At 30.8% G+C, this 27581-nt stretch overlaps 1 protein-coding gene across 2 annotated transcripts in view; it reads right to left on the reverse strand.

The window, feature by feature from the left end:
- The window catches only part of csul (protein arginine N-methyltransferase 5), a 128784-nt gene that overhangs the window by 25532 nt on the left and 75671 nt on the right, over window positions 1-27581 (reverse strand). For both annotated transcript variants that reach the window (XM_085813494.1, XM_085813495.1), the window contains 7 exons: window positions 25197-25410; window positions 19753-19836; window positions 14615-14686; window positions 14439-14516; window positions 14103-14161; window positions 9122-9244; window positions 8532-8707 (listed from right to left, as the gene is read on the reverse strand). In XM_085813494.1, coding sequence (XP_085669620.1) covers window positions 8532-8707; window positions 9122-9244; window positions 14103-14161; window positions 14439-14516; window positions 14615-14686; window positions 19753-19836; window positions 25197-25410 — 806 coding nt within the window. The remainder of the gene's footprint in view (window positions 1-8531; window positions 8708-9121; window positions 9245-14102; window positions 14162-14438; window positions 14517-14614; window positions 14687-19752; window positions 19837-25196; window positions 25411-27581) is intronic.

Genomic DNA, 27581 nt, shown 5'->3' on the forward strand with positions numbered 1-27581 from the left:
TAAAAATACCTCTTTATGTAATGATATTATTGTTAATATACAGCAGTATCTTGGAGATCTGGAGAAGAAGGGTATTTCAGTGTTTTTTACATTTGTCCCTGGTCATTCGGGTAATTATGGAAACGAGAGAGCTGATTGGCTTGCTAAGAATGCAACTAAAAATGATATTAATGTTGATGTAAATATTCCAAAATCTTATTTTAAAAAAACATTCAAAGCTAAAATGATTGAGCGGTGGAACTGTGATCATATCTCTTCTGATAAGGGATCTGTTACAAAAACATTCTTCTCAACTATTTTTGAAAGACTGAAAAGTAAGGACTTGTTGCTCAATTTTAAAGTATACAATTTTTGTCTGGACATGGTAAGTTTAATGTTTATCTTGAACGATTTAAGCTGACATCTTCCAATTGGTGTAATTGCAATCTTAGCGTTCAGCAAAGTGTTTTCCACCTGCTTTTTGACTGCCCATTGCTTGATAAAATAAGAAATCTATTGAAATGTAGATTAAAATTAGTTAGAATTCATTGGCCACCGAAATGCTATGATTTTGTATCTTCGACTTTGGCCTACCGAGCTTTCAACGATTTTGTTGACTTTTATTTTAAACATTGTTAATGATTTTTTATACATTTTTATACTTTTGTATTTACTTTTTTTTTTTTAAATCTTTGTGTATGATTTCATTGTATTGTTGAAAACTGATGATATTACTTACAATTTTGCCTTTTTTACTTACGATTTGTAAGTCTTGTGTGATACTTTGTGGTGCACAAGGATTTCTTTTCTTTAAATAAAAAAAAAAATCTGAAATGCTCAGTGTTTCTATATACCAGTGATTCTCAACCTTTTTTTTTGCAGCACACTTTTAACCTATTTCAAAATTTGCCGGCATGGGAAAAAAAAAAAAAAAAAAAAAAAAAAAAAGATAAGTTTAAAAGTTTTTTACTTACATACAATAAATACACTGTGTAAAATAATTTATGATAATAATTTTGAATATAAAATAAAATAATATGTGCTACTAAAACAACAGTATATTTATTAAGGGATTAATTACAAGTTAATAATAAGAATACTTTTAATAAGAAATTTGAGTTTGATGTTTTTGATAATTTCATACTTGCCAACCTATGACACTAAAAAATCAGGAGATTTTTTTAAGAAATCGGGAGATTTTTCACAATGTTAAAAAGACTTGAAATATGATGAAAATATAGTTTTTAATAATGAATTAATTTCAAATAGTAACTAATTCTTAAATTCAAGCAACACAAAAATACCTTACACATAAAAAACATTTTTATTACTTGCAATCGTTTAAGAAAACGAAAAAAAAAAACTTTAATCAGTTTTCGTGCAAATGTTATAAACAGTGGCAGATTTTGCTTTCTTTAAAAAAGAAACGTCATAATTTTGTTCATAGCAATTGCCACGTAGGCCTGCTTTTGCTAATAAAAGTTTTTCTAATGTGTCATCACGAATATTAGATCTAAATTTAGTCCTCGTTTTCGCAACAAAACTGAAAATCCTCTCACACTCTCTGCATTATTATGGGGAACTGTCAAGATGGCCAACATAATTCTAGACAGTTCTCTATATTTCAAAATTCCATCAGCATTTTTCAGTTTTCTAATTAAACTCCACTGGGTGTCAATTTTAGCTGATTTTATAACTTCATCCAAGTTCTCTAATTGTAAACTGCTGTTATGCAGCTGTTGGAACTGTTTCAATTTTTCCTTCTTTTTAGAACTCCTTTCAAGATAATAATAAATATCAACAATGTGTTCATCCACATTTATTGGTAAAGAAGCTTCCCTTTTTTCAGCTGCTAAATTTAAGGGGTGACAGGTGCACCTCATAATCTGCAAATCTGAATTTTCCTAAGATGCCTGCAACACCAGTATTCAAGCCTACCAATACTGGTGTATTATCAGCACCAAGTGCTAAGCAATTATCCAGAGGGACTACATTTTCTTTTAAAGTTTTAATAATTAGCTGTGGTATATTAAAGCCTGTCAAATGTCCTTCTAAAGTGGGGACAGAAAGTAAACTGCACTCAATTTCTGAAGACTCTGGATTATAAAAAGAAACAACAATTGGATACAGTTTTGAATTGGTATTATTGCTTCCATCCATAGAGAGGCAGAACGGAGGTGTTTTATTGCAATCAATAACTGATGATTTATTTTTCAAACCCATTTCTTTAACAATTGCACCTGTTTTGGTTCTTGCACTTGAATATTTCTTAGCGATCTCACTATCCGGAAACATTTTTCTAAATAAAGCTGCAGCATGATCCGATGCATTCAGTGGCAGGTTGTACTCCAGCAAAAAAGCAGAAACAGACATTCTGCATTAATAACTTTTTGGTCCTCTGTTTCTGAAGAAAAATTTAATTTTCCGTTTTTTTTTTTTTTTTCCCCAAAACAACTCATGTTGTCCTTGTGTTTTTGTGTACGCAGATGTTTGAGAACATCTGCCCTTCCACCATGCGAAATAAAAAAATCTCAATGACAGGCGGTACACATTGCAAATTTATTACATTTCCTTGAGGAAATAATGGAAGGAAAGTCAACTGTGTAGGATTTTTGAAACGTACACGAGTATTTCACCTTTCTCACAGACATAACAAAAGATGATAATTTCTAAAACTATTTCCCGAAGGCATGTGTACTCACACAACTCAGGACAAAATGACCGAAATAACTAAAGAACATCCAAATAACAGTTTGCTTTGTCCTCATTGGCTAACATATGCGCCAGATGACACGCAGTGGAGCACAATGCCCATTGGAGAACTGGAGAACGACCTTTCTGGATACATATATGCTCTCACTCACAAAGCAGAAGTTATCTAATTCGCAAGGTTTTGTTTTAGATATAAGCTAGAGAAAATTCAATTGCTTTCAGACGTCCAAAATCACTTTTTTTTTTTTTTTTTTTTTTTTTTTTTTTTTTTTATATATATATATATATATAACAAAGCATTAAGCCAAGTTCCATAAAAATCATGAGAAATTTTAAGAATAAGAAAAAGTCGGGAGAAATATATTGTAAATCGGGTTGGCGGGAGAGTGGTCGAAAATCGGGAGTCTCCCGCCTAAATCGGGAAAGTTGGCAACTCTGTAATTTCATTTATACTTGGTCGTAAAAATGACAATGTCTTAAATCTCATATTGTATTCTACATTTAACAGTCTCAATCTTTTTTTTTTTTTTTTTTTATTGGTTAATACTGCAATCCAAACTCACATAAATAAGATGTAGAAACTGTAATAATAATTTTAAAGCTCTTTTGGCAATCATGGGATAATCACATCTAATGTTAATACAAAATGAATTAGTTGATTCTACCGAATATTTTAAAATTAAATCTCAATTATTAGAAAGCAAAATTAGTTCTTCCTGTTTGTTCAAAATTAATTCAAATACGGAAGTCTTCGGCACCGAAATCAGCTTGGATACCGCAATTGACGCACTTATTACTGTCTTAAAAACCGAATTTCGCCAATCCCCATGTGTACCGTATACTAGGATTAAACCCACTACAGTCAAAAGTCATTAATCCGGACTCATCGGAACTTCGGCGATTCCGGATTATCGATTTTTCCACATTATAGATCATCAGTTTAAATCTGGTAAGATGGCATGCAGCTATTATAAAATTAAAAATATGAAACCATAATTTATGAAATAAAGAACAATTATGATCTAAAGGGTATCAAAATTTACAAAAAGAAAAAGCTTAATATTTATTTGTTTACTTTATTAAACATTTCTTTCAATGTAAGTTGTTTAAGTTGCTTCGTTTTTTGTGCTAATACTTTCTCTTTAATTCTATAAACAGACATAATTTCCTCTTCAGTTACAAAGTTCCACTGTTGAAGTCCTGTAATTGCTGTGTCGAGAATACCAACTAACTTGTCAATCGAAATTTTTTAGTTTTCAATAACCTCTCTGTCACTTTCTTCACTATCGGAAGTGGTATTTTCTCGATTTAGAACCATACTACAGATTTTGCCATCTGTTAATTCTCCCACGATCTTGCGATGCTCCACACACCAGATTTTATGCTAAAAAATTTCAAAAAGTCTTGAATAGTCTTCCCATTGTTCAAGAAATTTAACATAGATTTTTAAAATGCTACTTTATATTTGCATTTCAGAGTGTGCACTATTCCCATATCCATAAGCTGAATGATAGATGTACGATTTGGAGGGAAGAATAATATGGATACATTATCTTTCATTAAAACTTTAAGTGAAGTATGCGCCAAACACTTGTCAACAATCAGGACTATTTTTGAGTCATCAGGTAAACCAACCAAATTCAAATGTCACCGAACTCTGGGTATAAAATGATTTTCAAACCAATCATTCATCAACACTTGTGTCATCCATGCTCTTCTATTTGCGCGACATATAACGGGGAATTTTTTTTTTTTTTTTTTTTTTTTTTTTTCCGTTTTCAATAACCTCTGTGTCACTTTCTTCACTATCGGAAGCAAATTATAATAACGAGGAACTTGATTTAAAACATATCAAAGACGGAGTACATTGAGATGAAATACTACATTTAGTAAGGAATTATAAGCCAAATAAAATAAAAATATCTGCTCTGAAGATAAGGATAGTGCTGACAGATCAACTTCCAAGTCATTGCCCCCCGCAGAGCAGAGAATTCTCAAGAGAAATATTAAAAATATATATTGCCATCTGCACAACTTACTGGCTATTTGTGTCAAGTATGCACATAAATATATATTGCCATCTGCATAACTTACTGGCTATTTGTGTCAAATATGCACATATAAAAAAATATCAGATTAAAAAATGGTTGCTATTTTAATTATAAAAATTTAAGTTATAATCCTTTCATTCTAAAATTTAGCGTGGAATTTGGGCCTGTTTAAGACAGATCAATTTCTTTATGTCTTTTTTTATTTCACTTACTTTTAATCGTAAATAAGGATCCACTTTTAATTTTGTTCTGTATTTATTTTTCAAATATAACATGCAAGAAAATCCTTGTTAACACAAATAGGTTCAGTAAAAAGGCAATAAAAATTTAATAGCTTTATTTGAAATGTGTTTAAATTCTTTTTTACAGTTCAGCCAAAAGTTAACAAGTGTGTTATTTTTGGACTTTTCAGTTAGAGTTCGATCACACGAAATTTCTATCAATTGTTCTTTACATTCACAAGATAACATTTCAGGTATATCTGAATATAATGGGTTTTTAATCTAACTTTATTTTTCAAAATCCTAAGGAAAATACATGTTGAAATTATTTATCGATGAAAACAAAGATTTTTAATGTCGGATGCTAATTCTTTTCTATTTTCAAATTATTTTTTGGTTAGAAAACATTCTAAAAGTAGTTGCTTAAAATATTATTTCCAATTCTAAAGCTTAAAATATTATTTCCAATTCTTTGAATTTTTATCATTGCAATTATTTTATCTCCAATGGTAAACGAATTAACATTTTTGCCTTGTGATCCTAAATTTAATTAATTTAACTTTCCAAAAATATCAGCTAAGTATGCTAAACGTGCACACCATAATTCACTAAATAAACAATTTTGCAATTCGAATTTTGAATCGCAGTGGAAAATTTTAAGTTCTTATCAAAGTACAAAAAGACAATTTAAAACTTTACCTCCACCTAACTTCATAATATAACAAGCGTTTCACGTTCACTGCCCATATCTTCACATAAAATCTTAAATAATTTTTAAGTTAAAGCTTGACTTTTAATAAAATTAAGAGTTCTCACAGCTTGATTCAAAACAATTTTCAGGTTTTCGGGGATTGTTTTGGCTACTAAAAGCTTCATAATGTGAGTAAATTTAGTTTCAGATGTGACTTTCTTTATTTGAGAAATGACACTGGAATGTTTTCCTGTTAAACTCCGAGCTCTGTCGCTTATTCTAAGGAATATCATTCTCAGACATAAAATTGTCAATTACTTCGAAAATTTCATTTGCTGTTGCTCTAACATGAAGAGATCCACAAAATAAACACTCTTCAGCAATTCGTTTATCTACTTTGAAATGTATGTAAATTAGTTATTGAACAAAGTTTATTATATTGTTAATTTCATCCAGCTGCAAGGCGAAATACTCACTGAGTTTTATTTTTTAAATAAGAGTCTCTTTTATGGAATTTGCCACTTCATGAATTCGTCGATTTATTGTACCATTTGATAACGGAATATGATTAAGTTCATTAGCCGCTTTTTCATTGAAAAATTTAAAAATGATATTAGCTGCTAGTAACATAAGGTTTTCTCCAACAGTGTGAGTCTGCCCAGTCTTGGAAATGCTAATTTCCAAAGTTTTTTCACCTTTCAAAACCTCACAAAACCTTTCATTACTTGTTTACTATTTTTGAACTCAGATTATTTCCTCTTAAAATATTCTTCAAATTTATCCTTTAAATTGGCATGCTTAGATTCAAGATGTCTTTTAAGAAATGATGATTTCATACTTTGGTGGGATAACAGTTCACCGTAAACAACACATTGAGGTTGAGGGTCCATTTCACCTCCATTAAAAGTAAACCCAAACGATAAATAACTTTCATTACATTTTCTATAAACAATTTTTCATTTCAGAAGTCAAACAACAAAAATCAGCATTATATTTACAAAATTTTCACAGGACTAGTTTTGATGGTTTTACCGAACCACCATCCTCAGCTGCAAAACCACAAATGAACAAGATAGGAAATAATGATTAGATAAGATAAGAAAAGCCTGGACAAGAACTTTACTTTCTTATTCTTCTCTTTCTTATTCTTACTTTATTTCTTAAGAAAAGCCTGGACAAGAACTTTACTTTCTTATTCTTGTCCAGGCTTTCTTATCTTATCTAATCATTATTTCCTATCTTGTTCATTTGCAGTTTTGCAGCTGAGGATGGTGGTTCGGTAAAACCATCGAAACTAGTCCTGTGAAAATTTTGTAAATATAACGCTGATTTTTGTTGTTTGACTTCTGAATTAGTATTTATTTGACGTGTTATTGTGTCTTAATTTTTCATTTCTTTTCAATATTTTTTGTGCTAGTAGATTGTCTTGGATCCATCAGCTGTGAGTCATCCCTTTTCTGTGTAGTCAATCCTAGCTATTTTTTCATTTTGAAAATCTAGGTTTGTTTTATTATTTTTTCACAAATACTTAAATTCACAGTATTTTACGAATTCTGCAAAGCACATGACATTCTTAAATCGCATAGAAAAGTAAGGAATAAGAAGACAAAATGCCTGCTGTTAGAGACAGCAAACTGACCGAAAAAAAAATTAATATAACTGTAAATAAAGTAATATGAGCACGGAAATGGTGGCAAAGTAAAGTGTAGACATGCTAATAAATCGATCAACTCTAAAAGAATTAATGAGATGTTATTATCTTTTTATAGGAACTTATTTTTATTTTGTAGCAAATACAACATCCATTTCTATTAATCCTTTTATAAACATCATTTATGACAAATTTTGTTATGTCTATGGCTACAAGAATATTTAGGGAAATAATATTTTGCTAACATCTATGAGTGACTACTGACTTTGAAGATAGCTCAGATCGCATAAATTTATGAGAAAAAAACTTAAAACAGGATGTTGTGGCTTTTAATTTAATAGTTAAAAAAACTTTGTTTCTTTGCATACCCCACCTATTTTTCTCTTGCGTACCACCAGTGGCGTGCATATCACTGGCTGAGAATCGCTGCTATATACAAGCTTGACTAACTGCATACCTTAAATGCAAAATTTCAAGTCAATTATCATCCACTTTTACTTTTTAGATATTATTAAAATGCAGTCTTCTCCCAATTAACTGGGCATAGTTAATTTAAAATCATTTTTAATCCAAGGACAGTTAAATAAAGAACCATAATATATTAAATAGAAAAATACTACTAACAGTTTAACTATATTTTCAAGCAGTTTAATTGGGAGAACAAGTTCATTTGATTACATAAATTAAATCAGTATATTGAATTGAACACTCCCCACCCACTCCTGAAAAGGAGGAACCTGACTGATCACCAACTGAGAGTTTGTATTTAAAATCAATGTCAAAATAAAGTTGCTTTTTTGCCTGATTTTAAACAATTTTATTCAGTTCAAATTCATTTACAAAAGTCAGAATATTTCAGCTTTTTATTGTGCAATGTTTATACATTCCAGATTATGTATAATTAAATTATGTACCGTTGCAGATAAAAACAACTGCAAAATTCTAAAATATTTTTTTGTTAATGCTTGACAGACAATTTTATTTCATGTTTGCAGTTAAGGACAGTAATTTCTTAATCATTTTGCAATAAAGATACTAAACTTTTATTTTAAAAAGACATTCTGAATAACTAAATGTTTACTTTAATTCAGAATATAAACAGTGATTCCATTTTAGTAGTAGTTTCTATGATCAGTCGATTAATTTCAAATATGCCTAGGTGTATTTATAGTAAATATCCAGCAAAAGCTGAAAATAATAATGCTTCCACTAATAATTAAACTTACCTTTAAGAAACTTTTGTGCACCATCTAAGCACTCAGGAGATAACTCATTATCACCAAATGAACCTAAGAGTTCAGAAACAAGAATATCTGCTTTCTCAGGGGGATTCCAATCCCGCATGTCACAAGAAACAACTGTCACTTGATCTCCCCACATTTCGTACTGCTGAGCACACAAACTAGAAAAACAAAAATCTAAATCTCAGACATTTAGGCAATTAATCCGAGTTCTAAATTTATTTCTTTGAGATCATCTTTCAGTTAAAATATATTTAAAAAAAAAAAAAAAATTGGTCAGAAAAACAAAGAGTGTTACAATTAAGCAAATACTTAAATTTTTCCATGCTTTAAAAGAGTTTGTGAAAGTTGTAAAATTAATCACTATGTATTGAAAACAGAACATACAAACTAACAAATACTCATTAATTACTTTTATTTCTAATTTCAAAAGAAGGCACTAATATAGAGGATTTGAATTTGTAAATAATAAACTTAATTATTACATTAAAAGAATCAGTAAATTGCATTTTTTTAAAACTAGACATTTTCTAGAAGGATCAAATTCGGAAAAGGCTGAATGCGAGTATACTTACGTGACCACAGCATTTGGATTTTTTTCCACAGCATAAACTTTAATCTGTCTTTGTGCATTCTTGGCAGCGGCAATAGCTGCTCTGACTAATGGGCCACGGCCAGCACCAACTACCATTACAACACTATGGGAGGGGAAAAAAATTGGAACAGACAGAAGTATCTAATGTTAACTAATTATTCCTGAAAAGATAATTGTCCTTTTTAATTGTTATAAATAAAGAGTAAATTGGGTACTTCCTTATTTTTTGGCCTCCATTTCCTAAAGATAGCAATAAATCATCAACTACATTCCTAACAGTGGTCATTTAGCAGATAATTAGCATTAAATTACAAAATTCCTCTAAAATTTACACTTCTAATAGTCAGACATATTTTTATTTTCTTAATATATGGAACTATTATAAATTTACACCTATAGATTTATTAAGAGGATTGATGATATTAAGTTTTACTAACAATTAACTTCATGCTGATTCTTTTTTGCCTTGTTTCATCATATACTCTGATAGTCCAGAGGTTTATGCAAATTTTATAGCATGTGGCATAGGCTAAAATGAGAAGTAAAATTATAACCAACATTATTTGTAACAGAAGCCATCACTGCACTTGCTCAGAGAGAGACTGATCAGAATAGATATGAATGCCTGGCATTGGCAAGATTGTAAGTGTTGAAATTTTGTTGTACTTTGTCTTGTCTGACCCAGTTAATACAGTAGCTTCATAGAATTGCAGGAGTTATAATCCAGTTAATATATAGTATTTAATATAAAGTTCCAATAAGCACCAAGGGTACTAAGTTGTTTTAACCATTTTAAGCATCATAGATTTACGTGGTCATATTTTTTTTTTTTTTTAATGTCTAAAAAATATCTGTTAAAAAAGCACTGTCCAAATCATAATCTTAGAACCTTTTATAATTTAAATCTAAGATTATTTTATAGTTTAAGAACATTTGATAGTTTAAAATACAGATAAGTGTGCATGTAATTTATGATATTAGGATAATTACACATATAAAGCTACAAAACATGCACGTTTCATAACAATAACACACCACAAAATATATATGCATCTTTTTAATTTGAAAATTTTAAACATATTTTAGCTAATTTACATCAGTTGTCTTCCCTTTAACATCTTTTTTGCTTCAATAAACAAATCAATATTCCCACTAGTCTTTGCTTCAATCCCTAACTTGTTAATGTTTCAACACTATATTTTAGAAGAAGAATTTTCTTTCTATTTGACAAAAAAAATTAAATTATTAATGAGTTCACGATAATTTGGTGGGGGTGCCACCAAAACGTGAACCAAGAAGTACCAAGAAAGTATATAGTTTATCAATTTTTTTCATTTTGCTCATTGAACTTGGTTCATCACAGCACTATTTACGTCTCTATTCTCCAACTCCTTATGTTATTTCCTTTCATTGTTTCTCCATGATGCTAAAAACCCCTCAGAACCTTCACACTAAGCAATTTTCTCCCTTCTTTTCCCCTCCCCTTTTTACACCAATATTTTCACTATTCATCCCTTTACTTAATTATATTAAAACTGACTTTTGATGCAACTATACCTAACATGATCTTGCATTGGTTGAAGAGAGTTTCACATCACTTTTCTTCAAACCAATTAGAAACATGCCGGAGTTAAAATACCAACACACTTCTGTTCAAAGAAATTAGTGTATTTTTTAACTCTCCTCTGCACAGTAGGAGACCCAGAATATTAGACCCCGTCCAATACTTACGAAACTTTTTTCAAAGCTACAGCTCATAGTTCACCCCCCCCCCTTTTTTTTTTTTTTTTTTTTTTTTTTTTGGCTATATCTGTTAGACTCTTTAGTTTCAGACCTAGCATTTCAATAAACATCCAAGGAAGCATCTTCTTTCAAAGCAACACTTTTTTTTTTTTTTTTTTTTTTTTTTTTTTGTACTAAGCCCCCACAGGCTATAAAATGATCTGACTTGTTAGAATGACAGGAAATATTCTCTCTTAGTCTAGCAGAGAATAAAAAATCTGACGTGTACGACAAGACTTCCTTGCACGGAATATTAAATCATACGCATTTTTTCTTGCATTTCATTTAAACTTATTGGATTGAATTAAATCTACTTCGTCGATAGCGTATAAACCACAATAGAATAAATGCACTCTTTAAAATTAACTATATTTGATTACCATAGCGACACTCTGGCGCTAGGTTCACATAACAGTGTTACATTTCATTCATATTATAACTAAAAATGCATATAAATTTAAATCATTTGAAGAATTATCTAATCACTGCCACATGTTCTATTCAAATACCTATAATAAATCTAAAACGGTGTATAAAAGAAATTAAGCAAACAAAACAAAAAAGAAACAGTTTTTCACAAACGATTCAGTATTTCTCATTCAATTAATTCAGTTCTCACTTCTTGACAAGGCAAAAATAGATAAAAACTCAAAATATCTATACAGTAGAAGTCAAGAAATTCGCAAAGTTTGGGACCAGAGGCTGTGCGGATTTTAGGATTTTGCGGCTTTCAGGACAGAAATGATAAAGAATATTATTCAGACTAAACGTGCAAAATAAGTAAAGTGTATTAGATACATTTTATTAAATTATTATATACATTATTGCAATAATTTATTATATGCATTAAATTATTATCACATATATAAATTGATTATATTATTCATTGTATTATATTGACACAGCACCGATGTTTGCCGATTTCGCCTCATGCAAAGATTTCCGGTTTTGGATTCTGGTGTTAGAATCACTGTTGCTGTAAAATTTAACAGCTTAACACAATCCTGTCACAATTCCATACCATTCTGCTATAAATCGAGGAGTAGCACCTGCCTCCATCTTTTGCAGAATTTGCACTTTTTGCATTACCGTCAATGCAACATGTTTACGTTTTTCAACTTTGCAAGCAGTAAAATCATGAGTGCATTTGTTATCTGTCATTGTATTAAAAAAGTAGCACTAAACAAAGCTCAGATAATACAACAACGTGAACTTGGTGGTGTGGTGTATTTAATTATGGCAAAGCACACGAGGGCTATTTGCCTAAACGGAGGGATGCCTTTCGTGGAGGACTTTCTAAGGGAAACTGGCTCGTATACACGTTACACATGGGGAAAACCACGAAAACGCCCATGCAGCCAGCCCGTTCGCGGGATTCGAACCTCAGACCGAACTACCAGTGTTCAGCGTCTTTACCGCTCCGCCGCTGGTGGGCTCCAACGTGAACTTGAACGAAGAGTTGAGTGAATTGTCTGCTTTTTTACATCGATGCAGATGAGAGAGAAAAAAACTTCTATCTTATTTATTTTATCTCATTTTTTTAACTTTCTTTATGTCAATAATTTGGTATTTCCGTTATGACTCATTATTATTCAGTAATTATGACGTCATTATTCGGCAGGTATTTTTTCTTTGATATTTCGTACTCAATGTTGTGGTTTCCGGAACCTATAAACTGAATGTTTATATTTTGAGAGGCAATGTGGATTTCAGGTCTGCAGATTTTCGGTATTTGACTGTATTAAAAAATTACGAAGTAAATCTTAGACACATATTTCCTTGAATAAATTCCAGATTGGATTAAACATGATTTAATTCGCAATAATAAAAGAAGGCATTATGTTTGTTGTTGTGAAGCTTAGTTTCTCTAGACTGGCAACAAATCTGCTATTTTGCCAAGATTAAAATATAAACAAACATGTCTGCCATCGCAAAGTTAATTAGGCTTAGCTGCACTTAAACAACTTTTAAATTGTTGATAACTCCACAAATATTGCATGCTAAAGACATAAAAACCTTAACTGGAAGATAAGAACAGCATAATTCAATCATTTTTTAAGCAAAAAATGCACAACTTACAAACATGTAAGAGTAAAGAAACCGAGATCACTGAGCCGGTTAACAGAGTGAATATATATATATATATACATGTTTGGTGTGGCCGATTGTAACCAAAATACCAGGTGCACACCTATGTGTTATAGCAGTCCTATATACAAAATTTCAACATTCTGAGGCTACTCATTTTTTAGTTATGTGAAATATGTATGTATGCATAGACGCCGCGAAAAATTCTTTTCAGAATTCATTTTAAAGCAGTTCTATAATTTTTTGGGGGAAAGCATCTTTTATTCTGTCCTTACGTGCATATGTCACGCAAAAACATCGTTAAATTGTATTCGATAGGGGTCAAAATGGATATTTTCGTCGAAATATGATGTCTGAAAATTTTCGCGATTACAATACTTTCTTTTTACTTCATACAAGGAAGTTAAAAAGGAAAGGTTCCTTTATTCCATCACTTCTGTTTATGTAATTTTCATGATGCCTATCATAAAATTACTCACCTTCCCTTTCATGAAATCCAAACAAGCAATTAGCATTATTTAACCTTCCCTGAAGTCAGACTACTATATAACATAAGATATTACAGTAAATTATATGCAAAAAGCAAAGCATAATTCCATAACATTTTACTTTTTTTTGCAATGTTTTTTATTATTTCTGTGCGTTTTCTGCATGGCTTTCCCCCCCTCATATGACCAGCTTGTGGAAAAAATTTATAATTATTGTAAAAAAAAGCACCTTTTATCATTTTATATATTTTTTACTCTGCCTCCGATCTCAAGTTTATGGATCATTACTATGTGCTTTTTGACTGATGATTTTAAAGGTATTTAAGATTTAGTCTTTTATGTTAACACAATCCCTTCCTCATCCACACATAAAAAAACTTTTCCAAGGAGTATTTTACTTTTTTGGACAAACTTCATAACTGGAAATATTAAAAAAATACAGCCTGTAGACACAATTTTCAAACACACTATAATAATGTAAAAATATTGAATATACATTTCAACGGTTGTTCTACAAATCTGGATGGATGTCAATATTCCTTACTTGTATACTACAATATTATTACGCTTATTTCACAAATATGAATGAAAAAAGATAGTTACGCTATTTTTGAATCCTTATCTTCATCACTTATTCTGTCAAGAAGGGCAGAAAAAATTGCCTAAAATGGAAGAAAAATTTGTTAAATTCTGTAACAGAAAAATAATTATTGTATAATAATTAACTATTTTTTAACTGGATCAAAAAATAATAAATGCATAATAATTGACTATGTTTTCCTCCTCAAATGGATCTGCCAAGCTTGCTGTCTTACATAAGTAATATTAATAAAGAACTAAAATGTATACTTCACACACAGACAGAAAATACGTTTTAATATTTACATAAATCTCATTACATTATTAATGAACATAGCTTTTTAATAAATAAATACTTACGCGTTGATATTCCGTATATTTTGTTGGATCCTTTTCAAATATTTCATAGGTTGCTGATTCTAAATTGTCCATCAAAGGCTAGATGAGGGATCAATAATATTTATATACTGGAGGCATTAGTTAGCAATTATGTAATAAATATATATTTATTTATTCATTTATTATTTTCTACATACTTGCAATGGAATTTGTAGGTAATCTTCATACCCTTTAGCAAAAGTAGATAAAGCATCATCAGGTTCTTGTGTCTGAAATATTTTTAAATGAAACATTTAACAGTTTATAAAATTAGATAAATAATAGACAAAGGGAAAATACAATAAAACTTATAACATTTCCCTTTTTTTAATATAAAAAGAGAGAAAAAAATTGTCTGTCTGCCACTCTATAATTTTCTTTTAATGCCTTGTGCCTGTTGTAATAACTGACAACTCATTTACACCATATCAATCAAAATTTTATAAAACAAGATTAACATTGAAATTTCATTTTTAATTTCCCTGACCAAATATGATAATCTAATTATCATATTAACTAGAGTACTTAAATAGTTCTTTGCATTTACTTCAAACTAAGTACCAACGATAATTAATTGAAGATAAAATCAATTTTTGTAACCTTCAAAATAGGTTACAAAAATTGAATTTATCTTCCTCATTAAAGTGGCATATATGATCAAATTATTTATCTAAACCATTCAAAAAGGTAGGCAGAGTTTTTAACAAAGAAAAATTAAATCTTGGGGAGGGGGGGGGACTATTCACTATAAGCCAGAAATTTGTAATACCGTATTTGCCGGCAATTAAGATGCACTTTTTTCTTTGAAAATAGGTTTGAAAAACGAGGTGCGTCTTACATGTCGATACTCAGATTTGGATTACATTTATTTCTGGAAATTTCCACTATTCGGAGTTGTGCAATTTTTCCGTGTTTCCTTGTGGAGTGTGGGAATATTACAGTTACACAGAGACAGTGGTTAAATCATTTAAGAAGTGTGGCATTAGTAATGCACTGGATGGTACAGAGGACAATTTGTTGTATGAGGACTCGGATACTGATTTAGAAGAGGTTTCAAGTGACTCTTCATTTAGCTCTGGAGATGAGTGTCTAAGTACCAAGTAATTTCTCTCACTCAACTCTGTTTGAAACAAACACATTTTGTTTTCCAAAATAAATATTACAAGCAAACTGAGGGATTAGCCATGGGAAGCCCCCTCAGTCCCATCCTGGCTGATATCTACATGCATTATTATGAATCAAAATTGTTTGAAACTTTAAACTTCCCGGCATGGTTCCGCTACATAGACGATACTTTTACTCTGTTTGAAGGTAATAAAGATGATTTAAATAAAGTTCTTTCAACAATGAATTCTATTGATCCTGCTATTCAGTTCACTTTTGAACTTGAGACTTGCAATTCTCTTCCGTTTCTCGACATTCTGGTCACACGTAACACATCCAACTTCAGTACTACGGTTTACCGTAAACCTTCATCGGTTTGCCTTCCACCACACTTTAAATCATGTCATCTGACTAAACAAAAGTTAGCTTCATTTTATTCCTATGTTTTCCGTGCTCTTCAAGTTTGCTCCTCCAAACTAGCCCTTGATGAAGAACTAAAGTATTTAAAAGCAATAGCTATTGACAGGGGCTTTCCACCCAACATTATTAATCAAGCAGTTAAAAAATTCTCATCTCAACACACTAAAAGGCACAATCTTGTTTTAGGAGATTATAAAAATTCTGTTGTCATTCCCTTCTTTCCATCAATTAGCTACAAAGTTGCACATATTTTGCAGAAATTTAACTTTCGGGTTGTTTATTCTCCCATCAATAAAATTCCGAGTTCCATACTCAAGGACCCCATTCCGGATATGAATTCCTGGGGTATTTATAGGATTCCTTGCCAGTGTGGTTTAATTTACATTGGCCAAACTAAGAGAGCCTTAAAATTTCGCGTCAAGGAACATGAGGCATATGTTAGAAAAAAGGAAACACAGAAGTCTTCTGTTGCTCAACATTGTTGGTCCGAAAACCACACTTTCAGTTTTTCTGCTGCCAAAATTATTCAAAAAACATCTTCCATTGGAGAACTGGATTTTCTAGAGGCATTTCACATTCATAAAAATCTTTCTGTTCTAGTTAACGATCCTAATTCCAATCCAAATTTGCCTTCGGCCTTTAAAGAAATTATGTTTTAGTTCTGGTTTTACCAACAGATGGCGCCACTTGCTTATTCTTGTCCAGGCTTTCTTATCTTATCTAATCATTATTTCCTATCTTGTTCATTTGCGGTTTTGCAGCTGAAGATGGTGGTTCGGTAAAACCATCGAAACTAGTCCTGTGAAAACTTTGTAAATATAACGCTGATTTTTGTTGTTTGATTTCTGAATTAGTATGAGTGTCTGGGTTTTGACGAAGAAGTTTAAAGGTGTTCTTTTCCAGATCGATTGAGTATTTTCAGAAAGTATTGCTTTGTATTTGTATTATTTTATATTTAAAATACTGTAAATTCATTATAATGATTCGTAATAAAGTTTTATTCTTCAAAAATGTGTATAAAAAAGAGGTAATGTCTTATACCCCCAGGCCTGCGCCAAGCCTAATTGACGCCGTCGCGCAAATGTCTAGCGAACGCCATTATGTAGTGGCAATATTAAAGGGACATTACTTATGGTTAACACTTAAAATGAAGCATTATTAACATAATAATAAGAAAAAAAATACATTTTACTTTTTGGCTAAATATACAAACGTTTTGTGGTTTGTTAAAACCCACACTCAAACATATTTATTGAAGAATTATACATAAATTTATGTTATAAAAAGCCGCCCAACAGGTATAGTGGTTAGCGATGCTGACTGCTGTGCCGAAAGGCCTGGGTTCGAATCCTGGAGAAGACATGGATTAATGTAAGTGTATAATGTCCGTGCGGCATGGGAGCATTCCAAATATGTGAGGCGAAAGTACTTAAGGTTGGTGGTAAGGGAAGAGAGGATGCTCAGACCCATCAACCCAGGGTGCTCTCCATCAAAATTTTGGGCAAAACTGAGTTAAATTGCACTGTCACCTGTAAGGTGCTGTTGCTAGCCACAGGCGTATCTTGCACTTCTTGCCACAAGGAATTCCGTGGGATTGGGTTGACTCAAAGTCAGACAACTGAGCATTAGTCAACAACAACAACAACAACATGTTATAAAAAAGTAACACTGCAAGTGAAACGAAATTAATAAACTAAACGCATTGGATACCAACTATGCTGCTGAACAACTTATTATAAGAATGTAATGAACAAAAAAAAAAAAAAAAAAAAAAAAGTGAGAGGGTGCCTTAATAAACCAGAACTAAATAACTCTGTTTTTCCAAAACTTGGAGAATGCCCAAGCTGACGTTACTAGAACTGGTTGTCCATCAATGTCTCAGCTACCACTGAAATTACCAGAAGAACCTAATAATCAGAAAGTGTTTTCAAGTGAGAATTACCTTTAACTTCAATGCAGCCGGTCGAAAAAAAACAGGAGAAATATTATTGAAATCTACAATTTCTGCATTGGATACACATTTGCCTGTGCCTGATGTTTCCGGATTATGCCCAAGTCCATTATTGCCATCCCAAGTTCAAGCCTTAATAGAAAATGGTCCTGTTAATTCGAAAGAATAAACCTGTTAATTCGGAATTTCACATTTTATTAAAAAACGAGATTAAGCCTTGGTGCAATGGTATTCAAAGAATTATCTGTGCCATCCAGTTTTTAGCCAAACAAAACTTAGCCTTCCGTGGTTCCAGTAACAAATTATTCGAAAGAAATAATTTTTTAAAGTGTATAGAAATGATCACAAAATTTGATTCTATCATGTTTGTATATATTAAATTCAAACTAGCAAAATATGCTTCATTACTTGAAGATAAAACTGAGAATAAAACAATTAGCTTTTTAGAAGATAATATAAAGCAAATTATTTTAAATAAGTTCAAAGAGGCAAAGCATTTTTCTATTTTACTTGATTGTACCCCTGATTCTAGCCATCAAGAGCAGATAAATTTGTATGAGGTATCTTAATTTAGAAAATACGGACATGAGCAGCAAAGAAAGGTTTTTAGTATTTTATATTACAACAGATACGAATAACATCCTTATTAAAGACTTTAGAGGTAAAATGGTTTAGATATTAGTAATTTATGCTGCCAAGAATATGACAATGGTCCGAACATGAGAGGTAAACATTTTTTGAGTAATTAGGCTCAGATCGTTGCCTTTCCAAATTTAAAATTTAACTTAAGTTTAACATAATATGTAACTATGTTTACCTCTTTTTATGTAGAGAAACAACAACAAACAATCACAAAAAAGATAAATTTTGCACAAATTACTATGATTGCAACAGTTAGCCAATGAATGGCATTTTTCGTAGAAGATTTCACAATACTTCACTTTCCCACATGATTGGTTATTATACATTATAAGAGATATAAAAGGAGTGAGTAGGTTGTATTAGCAACCAAATAGCTACACAAATTTCAAATAATAATTGATTATCAGAAGAATTCAACTTTCAGAGTGAAGCTTCTTATATTTCCTGAAAAAAGTTGTTGAATCAGAATACACTTTTATTCCCTGTAATATTCCTATTAAAAATTCAACTAAATCCAACTTTATTTAATTAAACTGAAATTTCCAAATGGTAGTCATCTTGAAATCCAGTACAAAGTCTGTAATCCGGACTCGTTGGGACTTTGGCGATTCCAGATTATAGATCACCAATTTAAATCTGGTAAGATGGCATGCAGAAATTATACAATTAAAAATATGAAACTGTAATTTATGAAATAAAGAGTAATTATGATCTAAAGGGTATCAATTTTTACAAAAAAAAAAAAAAAAAAAAAAGGAAGCTTAATATTTATTTTACTTTATTAAACATTTCCTTTAATGCATGCATGCGTAATGTATGCACATTTTATACACGCATATGTAATGTATACGCATTCTTTACATGCATGCGTATAATTTGTGGCTTTGAGGTCCGAATTATAGATCATTTCGGATACTGGACATCCAAATTATGGACTTTGTACTGTATTCCTTACACTAAATGCTCAATTTTCTTTAAAAACTCGCATAATTTTCTAAAAATTTTAATAATACATGAAGTATAAAATAAAGAATTATATAACTTTTGTTGCGGGTATAACTTTTTTCTCTTAAATTTATGTTTCTCTAATGTTCTTCAGCTGAAACTTAACACTGATTTTTTTAACAAAATAATAAATAAATAAATACCAAATACAGTAAAAAATGATTCATTACTTACAGTCCACAAATGATCCATATATTGTTGATAATGTCTGATATTACTGTGCTTATTGCTACCACAAATCACAACTTGTATGTCAAGCTAAAAAAAAAATAATAAAAAAACATTACTTTGCATATATGCAATCATTCACATCAAGTTCGAGATTAAATACCGTATACGCTCACATAATGTCTGCATGTTTTACACCAAAATTACATCACTAAAATACAGGTATGGGCATAACATGGATCATTCAAATGTCGCACCTTTTCTCGTGAGTAATTTTAGATGTAAATTTCATTTCAAACAGCAAAGTTAAGTTCTAAGTGGAAGAAAATGGCATAAGTAATAAAAGTATCAAATTTAAAGTTGTCTAATCACTACCTAAAATTTACAAACTCACTTCTCCCATCCACATATATCATATAAATTATCCTCTTTACATTAGCAACACTCGGCACATATTAATTCGCACAGGAGCAAAATATAGAAGCAGAATTTAACCAACACTTGCAATTTTAATATTTACTTTTACACAAATTAAATAAATGTTGGTTCTTTCAATATCTTGATACATTATTTTTTTTTTAAAATCTGTTCTGATGCACTATATGAAAATCCATTTTGTTTCATCATTTGCTGCAAACAGCCTTCACTCGCCTTGAATTGCGACGTAGGAATTCTTCTTCTCGTGCTGAAACAAGCGTTCTTATTTGGCACATTTCCCGTGTTACTGCATACCCTTGAGCAAGCATATCACAAACATATGCAACTACTTTTTTCCCAAGTTTGGAAATTTGCATTTCGAATCACAAAACGCACAGCTTGTTTTATTCGATCAAGCTCTTTGCTCCAATTGCGCACACACTTTTCGACCACTCTTGCTGCTGCTCTTTTTCCATTTTCCTGCGCAAATTCTACAACTTTCAGTTTAAAAGCCGCTGTATTTTCCCATTTCAAGCAAGCTACTTGCTAACTACCACGAATTCCAAATGATACTATGAATGAAAAGAGAAAGCTTGAAATATGCGAATGCTCCAAGGAGGAAGGAGGAGAACATAATTTCATTACAAAATAGAATTTCCTGGAAACCAGTGTGGTGAAAACCTGCTTGGACTGCCTTCATTTATTATCGCATCTGCCGACTGGATTGCTGCCGCCGTTGTTATGACTGAATAACAGCTGCACCAGAATGCAAGGAAAGTCCCTGTTTTCCATCCTGGCACCAATCAAAGACAAAACAATTGCATATTCTTTCTTTAAAGATGCTTATTGACTAATGTTATTGACTAAAGGGAAAAAAGCAATGTTAAAAAAGTGTATTTTAATGTAAGAAATTCTTTAGTTTTTGGGGTGTGGACATTGTGTGGATTAAATTTTTTTACGTAAATTTTATCTGTAAGGTTGAGGTGCGGGCATTACACGAGCATATACGGTATTAAAACCATTTTAAAAATACACTTCAAGCGAGGAGAAGCAGTTATTACACATTCCATTTCATTTAAAGGAAAGGAGTGAAATGGATTAATTACAAAAAAGCACTAGAGGAATGACATGCCTTCATGAAAGCTTTTATCTGAGAAAGTGGCTTACATTTCTATAAGAAAGGTATAAAATTTTTGGCACTTTTCTGTTTCGCCGCCGCAAATCTCGCCAAGCAGATTTTGTTGGCGATAACATACAGTATACACATAAAAAATGTTAGTTTTAAGAATTTTTTATTTTGAAGGCATAAACATTTTAATATGGTTTAAAATTTTGTAAAAAGTGTATAAATAAAGACAATAAATTTGTAAAAAGACATTAATTTAAGAATTTACTATGCTATCATGGTTCAACATCCTGATTCGACGGTTCGTATCACAAACCCAAATGATCTCATTTCACATAAACTATGCTACAAAATTATAATTCTCTCAGTAATTATTTACATTAATGTTAAATCTTAACTTGGAATACAAGTTTAAATGCAAGAATTATTTCAATTCGTACGAATAGTTTACTTCGAAATTATGTAAAACCGCAGTGCTTTACTTCGCTAGTGCATTCTCATTAGAATTGATGAATTTAACTCTTGATTTTGCCTTTTCTATATTTTAGCCTTCGGGTGAGCGGTGCGATTGCATCCTAATTGACTTAATTACCGCAAATGGTGGCATAAAATTTAATTATCTTTGTAAATATTCTATGTAATTGTATGCCAGTATTGAAAGAAACAATCAATCTGATAAAAAAATGGCTGCGATTTGTTTTGAAAATGAGGTGCAAAAGGTTACCTGCGAAGATATTCTGTTTGGCATCAGTTGTAACATTATTGGCGACTTTATCGTTTGCGCCGGCAAAACGGAAAAGTATCAGATTTTCTAATGTAAAGTATTATTAATAATTTTTTAGGTATTTAAAAAAAATTTTAATAAATAGTCCTTATCTAATTAATCATGTTTCTGCTTTATAAAATAAATTTTGGAAGGAAATAGAAAGTTCACTGCAAGAATAAAAAATCTGTGAAATTGCTGCAGATAAGAAGTAAGGGGGGGGGCGAAAAGGCTTTTTTTAAATCTGGCTTATTATATTCTAAATATGTAGTCAGCATCAGGAGATCAGCAGGCTGCATATAGCCCATAAGCAATTTGCTTCATGGTTATTAAAATTTTATTATTATTTATTACTAACAACAGCTTTCCTGGCCATACATACATATTTATACTTTTTCTAACTGCATAAAGTACTTTGTTAGTTAACATACAGTGGAAAATTTGCTTTGATTGAACTTGTTGCTTTGTATGAACACTCCCATTATCTTTATCAGCTAGTATTATGTATTAAAATTTATGAGCGTAAATTTTTTATGCAAGAATGTACTCAAAACAACATTTGAATTCATAGCATAATTTTTTTATGTATTTATATTCATTGTTACATTTCACTCTGGTATTGTTCCATTTGCAATTTTTTTTTACAAAAATAATTTGAAATAAATAATATTTTGAAAAAAAATCATTTTTATTACTTCAAGATGCATTCTTCTAAGACTGGTTAAACAAATGTATTGTACAGTCTATGTCATCAAATCTTTAAACAGAGGTTGGTTTGTGACATTTTAAATTATAATCACTGCCAATCATTGCTAAATGAAGCAGCAGCAGAAAAATACATTTTCACTGAATCACAAAAGTGCCATTTTATTCTATGACTTTTTGCAATTTTTCAGGCAGGTGGGAAATTGTTTTTTTAAAAAGTTTCTTCTGAAAAAAGTTCTAGGTTCTTTTTTTTCAGTTATAAATCTGCAGTCTCCAAAGAAGTCAACTGCAGGCAATTCAGAGAATTTTGAAGTGACTTAAAAAAGACGAAATTCAGAATGCAAGGTCTAGGCAAGAGTTTTCAACCAGGGGGTTTTCAGAGTTTCAAGAGGAAATGTGATCACCCTGACTCCACCTGCTTACTGCTGTATCATTAAAAAATTATCTAAATTTAAATACCCACCCCGGAGTTTTGGAAAGGGATGTGGGGGGGGGGGGGGGGGGAAATGATATTCTAGCAATGATGAAAGGGATGCAAAGGCAAAGAAGGCTAAGAGCCACTGGTCTAGTGAATGTGGAAGATGACACTAAACATCTCATCCATATTCAATAAGTTTTTGTCTGATCTTCATCGAAATGTGGGGTAAAGCAGAGTCATGATGGAAAACAACTCCTTGAGAAATAGTCAGTTCTGGGCACTTTGCTTCAATTTCTATTTGCAATTATTACAACTAAAATTTCTAATAAAAATTTAAAAGAGTACTCTTTTTTTAAATTATTGTCTGATTTGGTGACAACAGTTCATAACATACACTTCCTTTGTAGTCCCACTTTTTGGGGACTTACCTCTCAAAGGAGGTTCTTTTGATTTATCCTATGATCTTTTTTTTTGCAACATTATTTTATAGTATCCACTTCTCCCGTAACGAGCTATTTCAAAGAAAGGAGCTTCTTCACTTTTTTTCAGCAAAGAATCACATTCCAAAGCACGAGCAAACTTATTCTGCTCGTACCCATCCATTGTAGCAGCTTGCACACCCGATTTTCTTCAAATGATCATGCACTGTACTTTTTTGGAATACTTATTCTGCCTTACAGCTCCTGAAATACATAACTTGGATTTTCAGCACGCACTTCTTTATAAGCTCTTTCACAGAGAGTATAAAGAATTCAGCATGAAGATTTCAAGTAAAAGCTTTGTCTTCTCATTTATTAATTTATATTTCCTAGTCATTTAACTTATTCTGTTTTGCTATTTTTATTAGCAATTTTTACTATCATTATAAACAATAAGAAGTAGTGAAAAAAAAGAGTAATATAAACAATATACAAATCTAGCATATAAATTAAACATGCATTTCCATCCAATTTAAAAATTCATGCATTTTTTTATTTTGCATTTGTGAAACTCATTAAGAATTCATAAATATATCTGCTAATGGGTCAGCAAGAGAAAAAGATATGAATAAAATATATATTTGTTAGCAGTTCATTAATGCTTTAATTAATTCACAATAATCATTTAGCTACCTTGTACAATGTACTTTTAACTGACACTTCACATTAATCATTGAACTACAATATACAGAATGACAGCAGAAAATTATTTTCATTCCTGTCTTAGTTCTTGGAGTTTCGTCTTTCCCCTCTTTTGATATTCTCAGCAATAAGACAGTTAAATATTAGATGAGTAAGACCATATACAATCTGTAAATGTTTAATCAACAAAATTTGCTTTGATTGAACTTGTTGCTTTGTATGAACACTCCAATTATCTTTATCAGCTAGTATTATGTATTAAAATTTATATTATTATATAAATTAAAATTTATTAGGTGCCGACCTTTTTTTTTTTTTTTTTTTTTTTTTTTTACACTGCATCTAACAACTTAAAAATTCTTTATTGATTTAAAATTCCATATTATGTCTGAAATTTTATAAAATTTTACTTAACTGCTATTAGTTTTGGGCTATGAGCTTTCAAAACTGAATGTTTCCCTCTTAATATCTTACTTTAATTTCCTTCAAAACAATTTCTCTGCACATCCCTGAATCCTCCCTATGCTACATATATTACAAACATATCAGATATTAAAACACAATGAAATCAAACAAGCACATAATGTATCGCTCGGAATACATAAAATGATCTTGCATTTTTGAAGGTATTTTACAATATGCTTACATGTGAGGCCTTACACAGTGAACTAGGTATCTGAAGATATTTTACACGCAAGATAATTAAATTGTATAAATAACTACACCCTAAATGTGCTCCAAATGTTAAAATATCTTAACATACCTTTTTTAGGGTTAGGATTATTTTATATGATGACTATGCTTTCAAATGGGAAGCATATTTTATTCAGGCTAATATAATTAAAATGCTAAAAACTATGAATAAAAATATTAAAAAAAAAACTTTTCAAAGTGACTAACTTTAAACATCTTCTTTAGAAGATTCTGATGAGCTCGAGGAAGAACTGGAAAACCTTTTTTATTTGTTGCAAATAGAGTAGTTTTTATGAAGATGCATCGAATGGGTTCACCAAGCCACCTTTGAATCTCACAATAACTGGGCAAGTCAGCACTCATTTCTAAAACTAAACCTACTTTTTTATCTGTATTGCAAGTTGTCCTAAAAGTGTTCCACCTAAATATGAAATTACATGTGTTACAAAATACAAAATATAAAATATATCACAGTAAATTTAGAATTTTAAAATACCAACTATTACTACAGTTGAACGTCTATATTCCATGATTCCCGCAAATAAAATGCAGCAAAGAACAAACTGAGCATAATAAAATTAATTAAAATTAACAAACTTTTCAAATACTTCGTTTTAAACAGCCATGAGAAACATTTCATTGTCAATTCAAGTACTGATATTTCATATAATGAATGCCCCCTATTACTAAAATTTAACATGTATCTCCATTTAACATATATCTTTCATTTATATATACATAAATATCTATATAACATATAAAGTACTATCTGATCAAATATTTATCCACAAATTGCCAAAAATGATACGCATTTCCTATAACCATTCACATGTTAAACAAAGAAGGCTCCAAAATAGAAATTAGCAATGTACTAACCCTATGCCTGGAGTGATTTATACCTGTCAGGAGAAATTTATGCACAAAAGGGTTAATTGCTCCATAATGCCCAGAGAATAGGTAAAACCATAGACAGTCTTATAAAATTTGATCAAGGCCCCAGTACAAGAGTCCCTTGTTATGAGATTTAGAAGAATTATGGTAACACAAATCAGTGAAAGAAATTACTTAAATGATTCCAAAATGATGCAGAAGTCTGTAAGATTTGCAGAAAAATAATCAGCCATTGTTTGGTTGATAAGGAAATTAAGATCATTGGTAACGAAAACGATCCAAAACAAACTGCAACATATTAAGGCAATTATCCTCAACTATAGCAAACAGACTATCTATGACAACTAACATATCACTGAAAGCACTTTCATTCTAAGGTTAATCTTTCCTGGGGTGAAAAAGAAGGTACACTGTGCCAAAAACAAAGGGGGGGACAGTTATATATCTTCCGTTATAGTGGGCTGACTGACAACATTCAACTTGCGTTTTCCATGTCTCAAAAATGTGACTTAGGATATGTATTAGATTTATATACAGCATTGTTCAAATACAGGTATTTTGAACAAAATCGGACTTTTTCTGAAATGACATGCCATTTTTTTTTTCGATATTTCGATTCTACGACTCAAATTATGCCAAACTGCCAAGTTCTGTAAACATCACACCTGTAGTTTTAAAAAAATAGCTCTCAAAACTTTAGATTTTCAATGTTAATTGAATTTGATATATATTTATTAATATCTCTTTCTTATTAAATTTATTTTATTCTTTATTTCATATTTCGAAATTTAGGTTCATTCCAAATAAATTTTGCCTATTTTTTACGATTTATTTTTAAAATCTGTATTTTGAAATAATTTTCATATATTTTTCAAAAAAATTTTGAATTATAATCTATAAAATTTTTACCATCATCTTGAAGTAGATATGTTTCTAAGCATACTTGCAAAAAATTAGTTTTCGGTTCAAAACGTCCTAAGATATACATGAATTTACATTTTGGCAAGTTTTGAAATTTGACGTACTTATTATAAGTGATAATAATGTAAATATGGTTTACGCACTTTGTTAAAATTATTTCAAAATATGAACACTGACTATTTTTCTGCTCGTGGACAATGAAGAAAAAGGAAAGATTGCTATAAATTAAGAAGTTTGCCAAGTGAATTATTCTTGGTGGCAACTGAAAAAAATTTGCCAAGATAAACTTTTTAAGTTTTCTATAAATTTCTCACCAAAAATTACAAAATTTAATATCTAGGCATAATTTGAGTCGTAGAATCGAAATATGCAAAAAAATGCGTATGTTATTTCAGAAAATGTCTAATTTTGTTTAAAAGTAACTATGTTAGAACAAAGCTATATATAAATCTAATATATATACTAAGTCGTGTTTGAATTTCCTCAACTGGCACAATAGAATGGGAGATATAGAACTGTCCTTTTTCTCCCCCCCCACAGTGTACATAGTTGATACAGATGATACCTTGACATAGAAACCTGATAATGAGCTATTAGGGGAAAAATTCACTTCTGATAAGAAGTAGGTTCTGTATAAAATCCCTGAACACCATGATCGATCATTTTAGCAGGAAGAATTCAACCAAAACTCAATACAAAAAGGTATCTTTTATAAGTCTGGAAGGACTAGAAAGGCATTGTATACTGGATGGTCCTTGACTGTAGATGATCATTTATTCT

The sequence above is a fragment of the Stegodyphus dumicola genome, chromosome 3 (assembly GCF_044657685.1).
Source record: "Stegodyphus dumicola isolate Sdum_Otavi_A_Nest chromosome 3, ASM4465768v1".
In the NCBI taxonomy this organism is placed as follows: Eukaryota; Metazoa; Arthropoda; class Arachnida; order Araneae; family Eresidae; genus Stegodyphus; species Stegodyphus dumicola.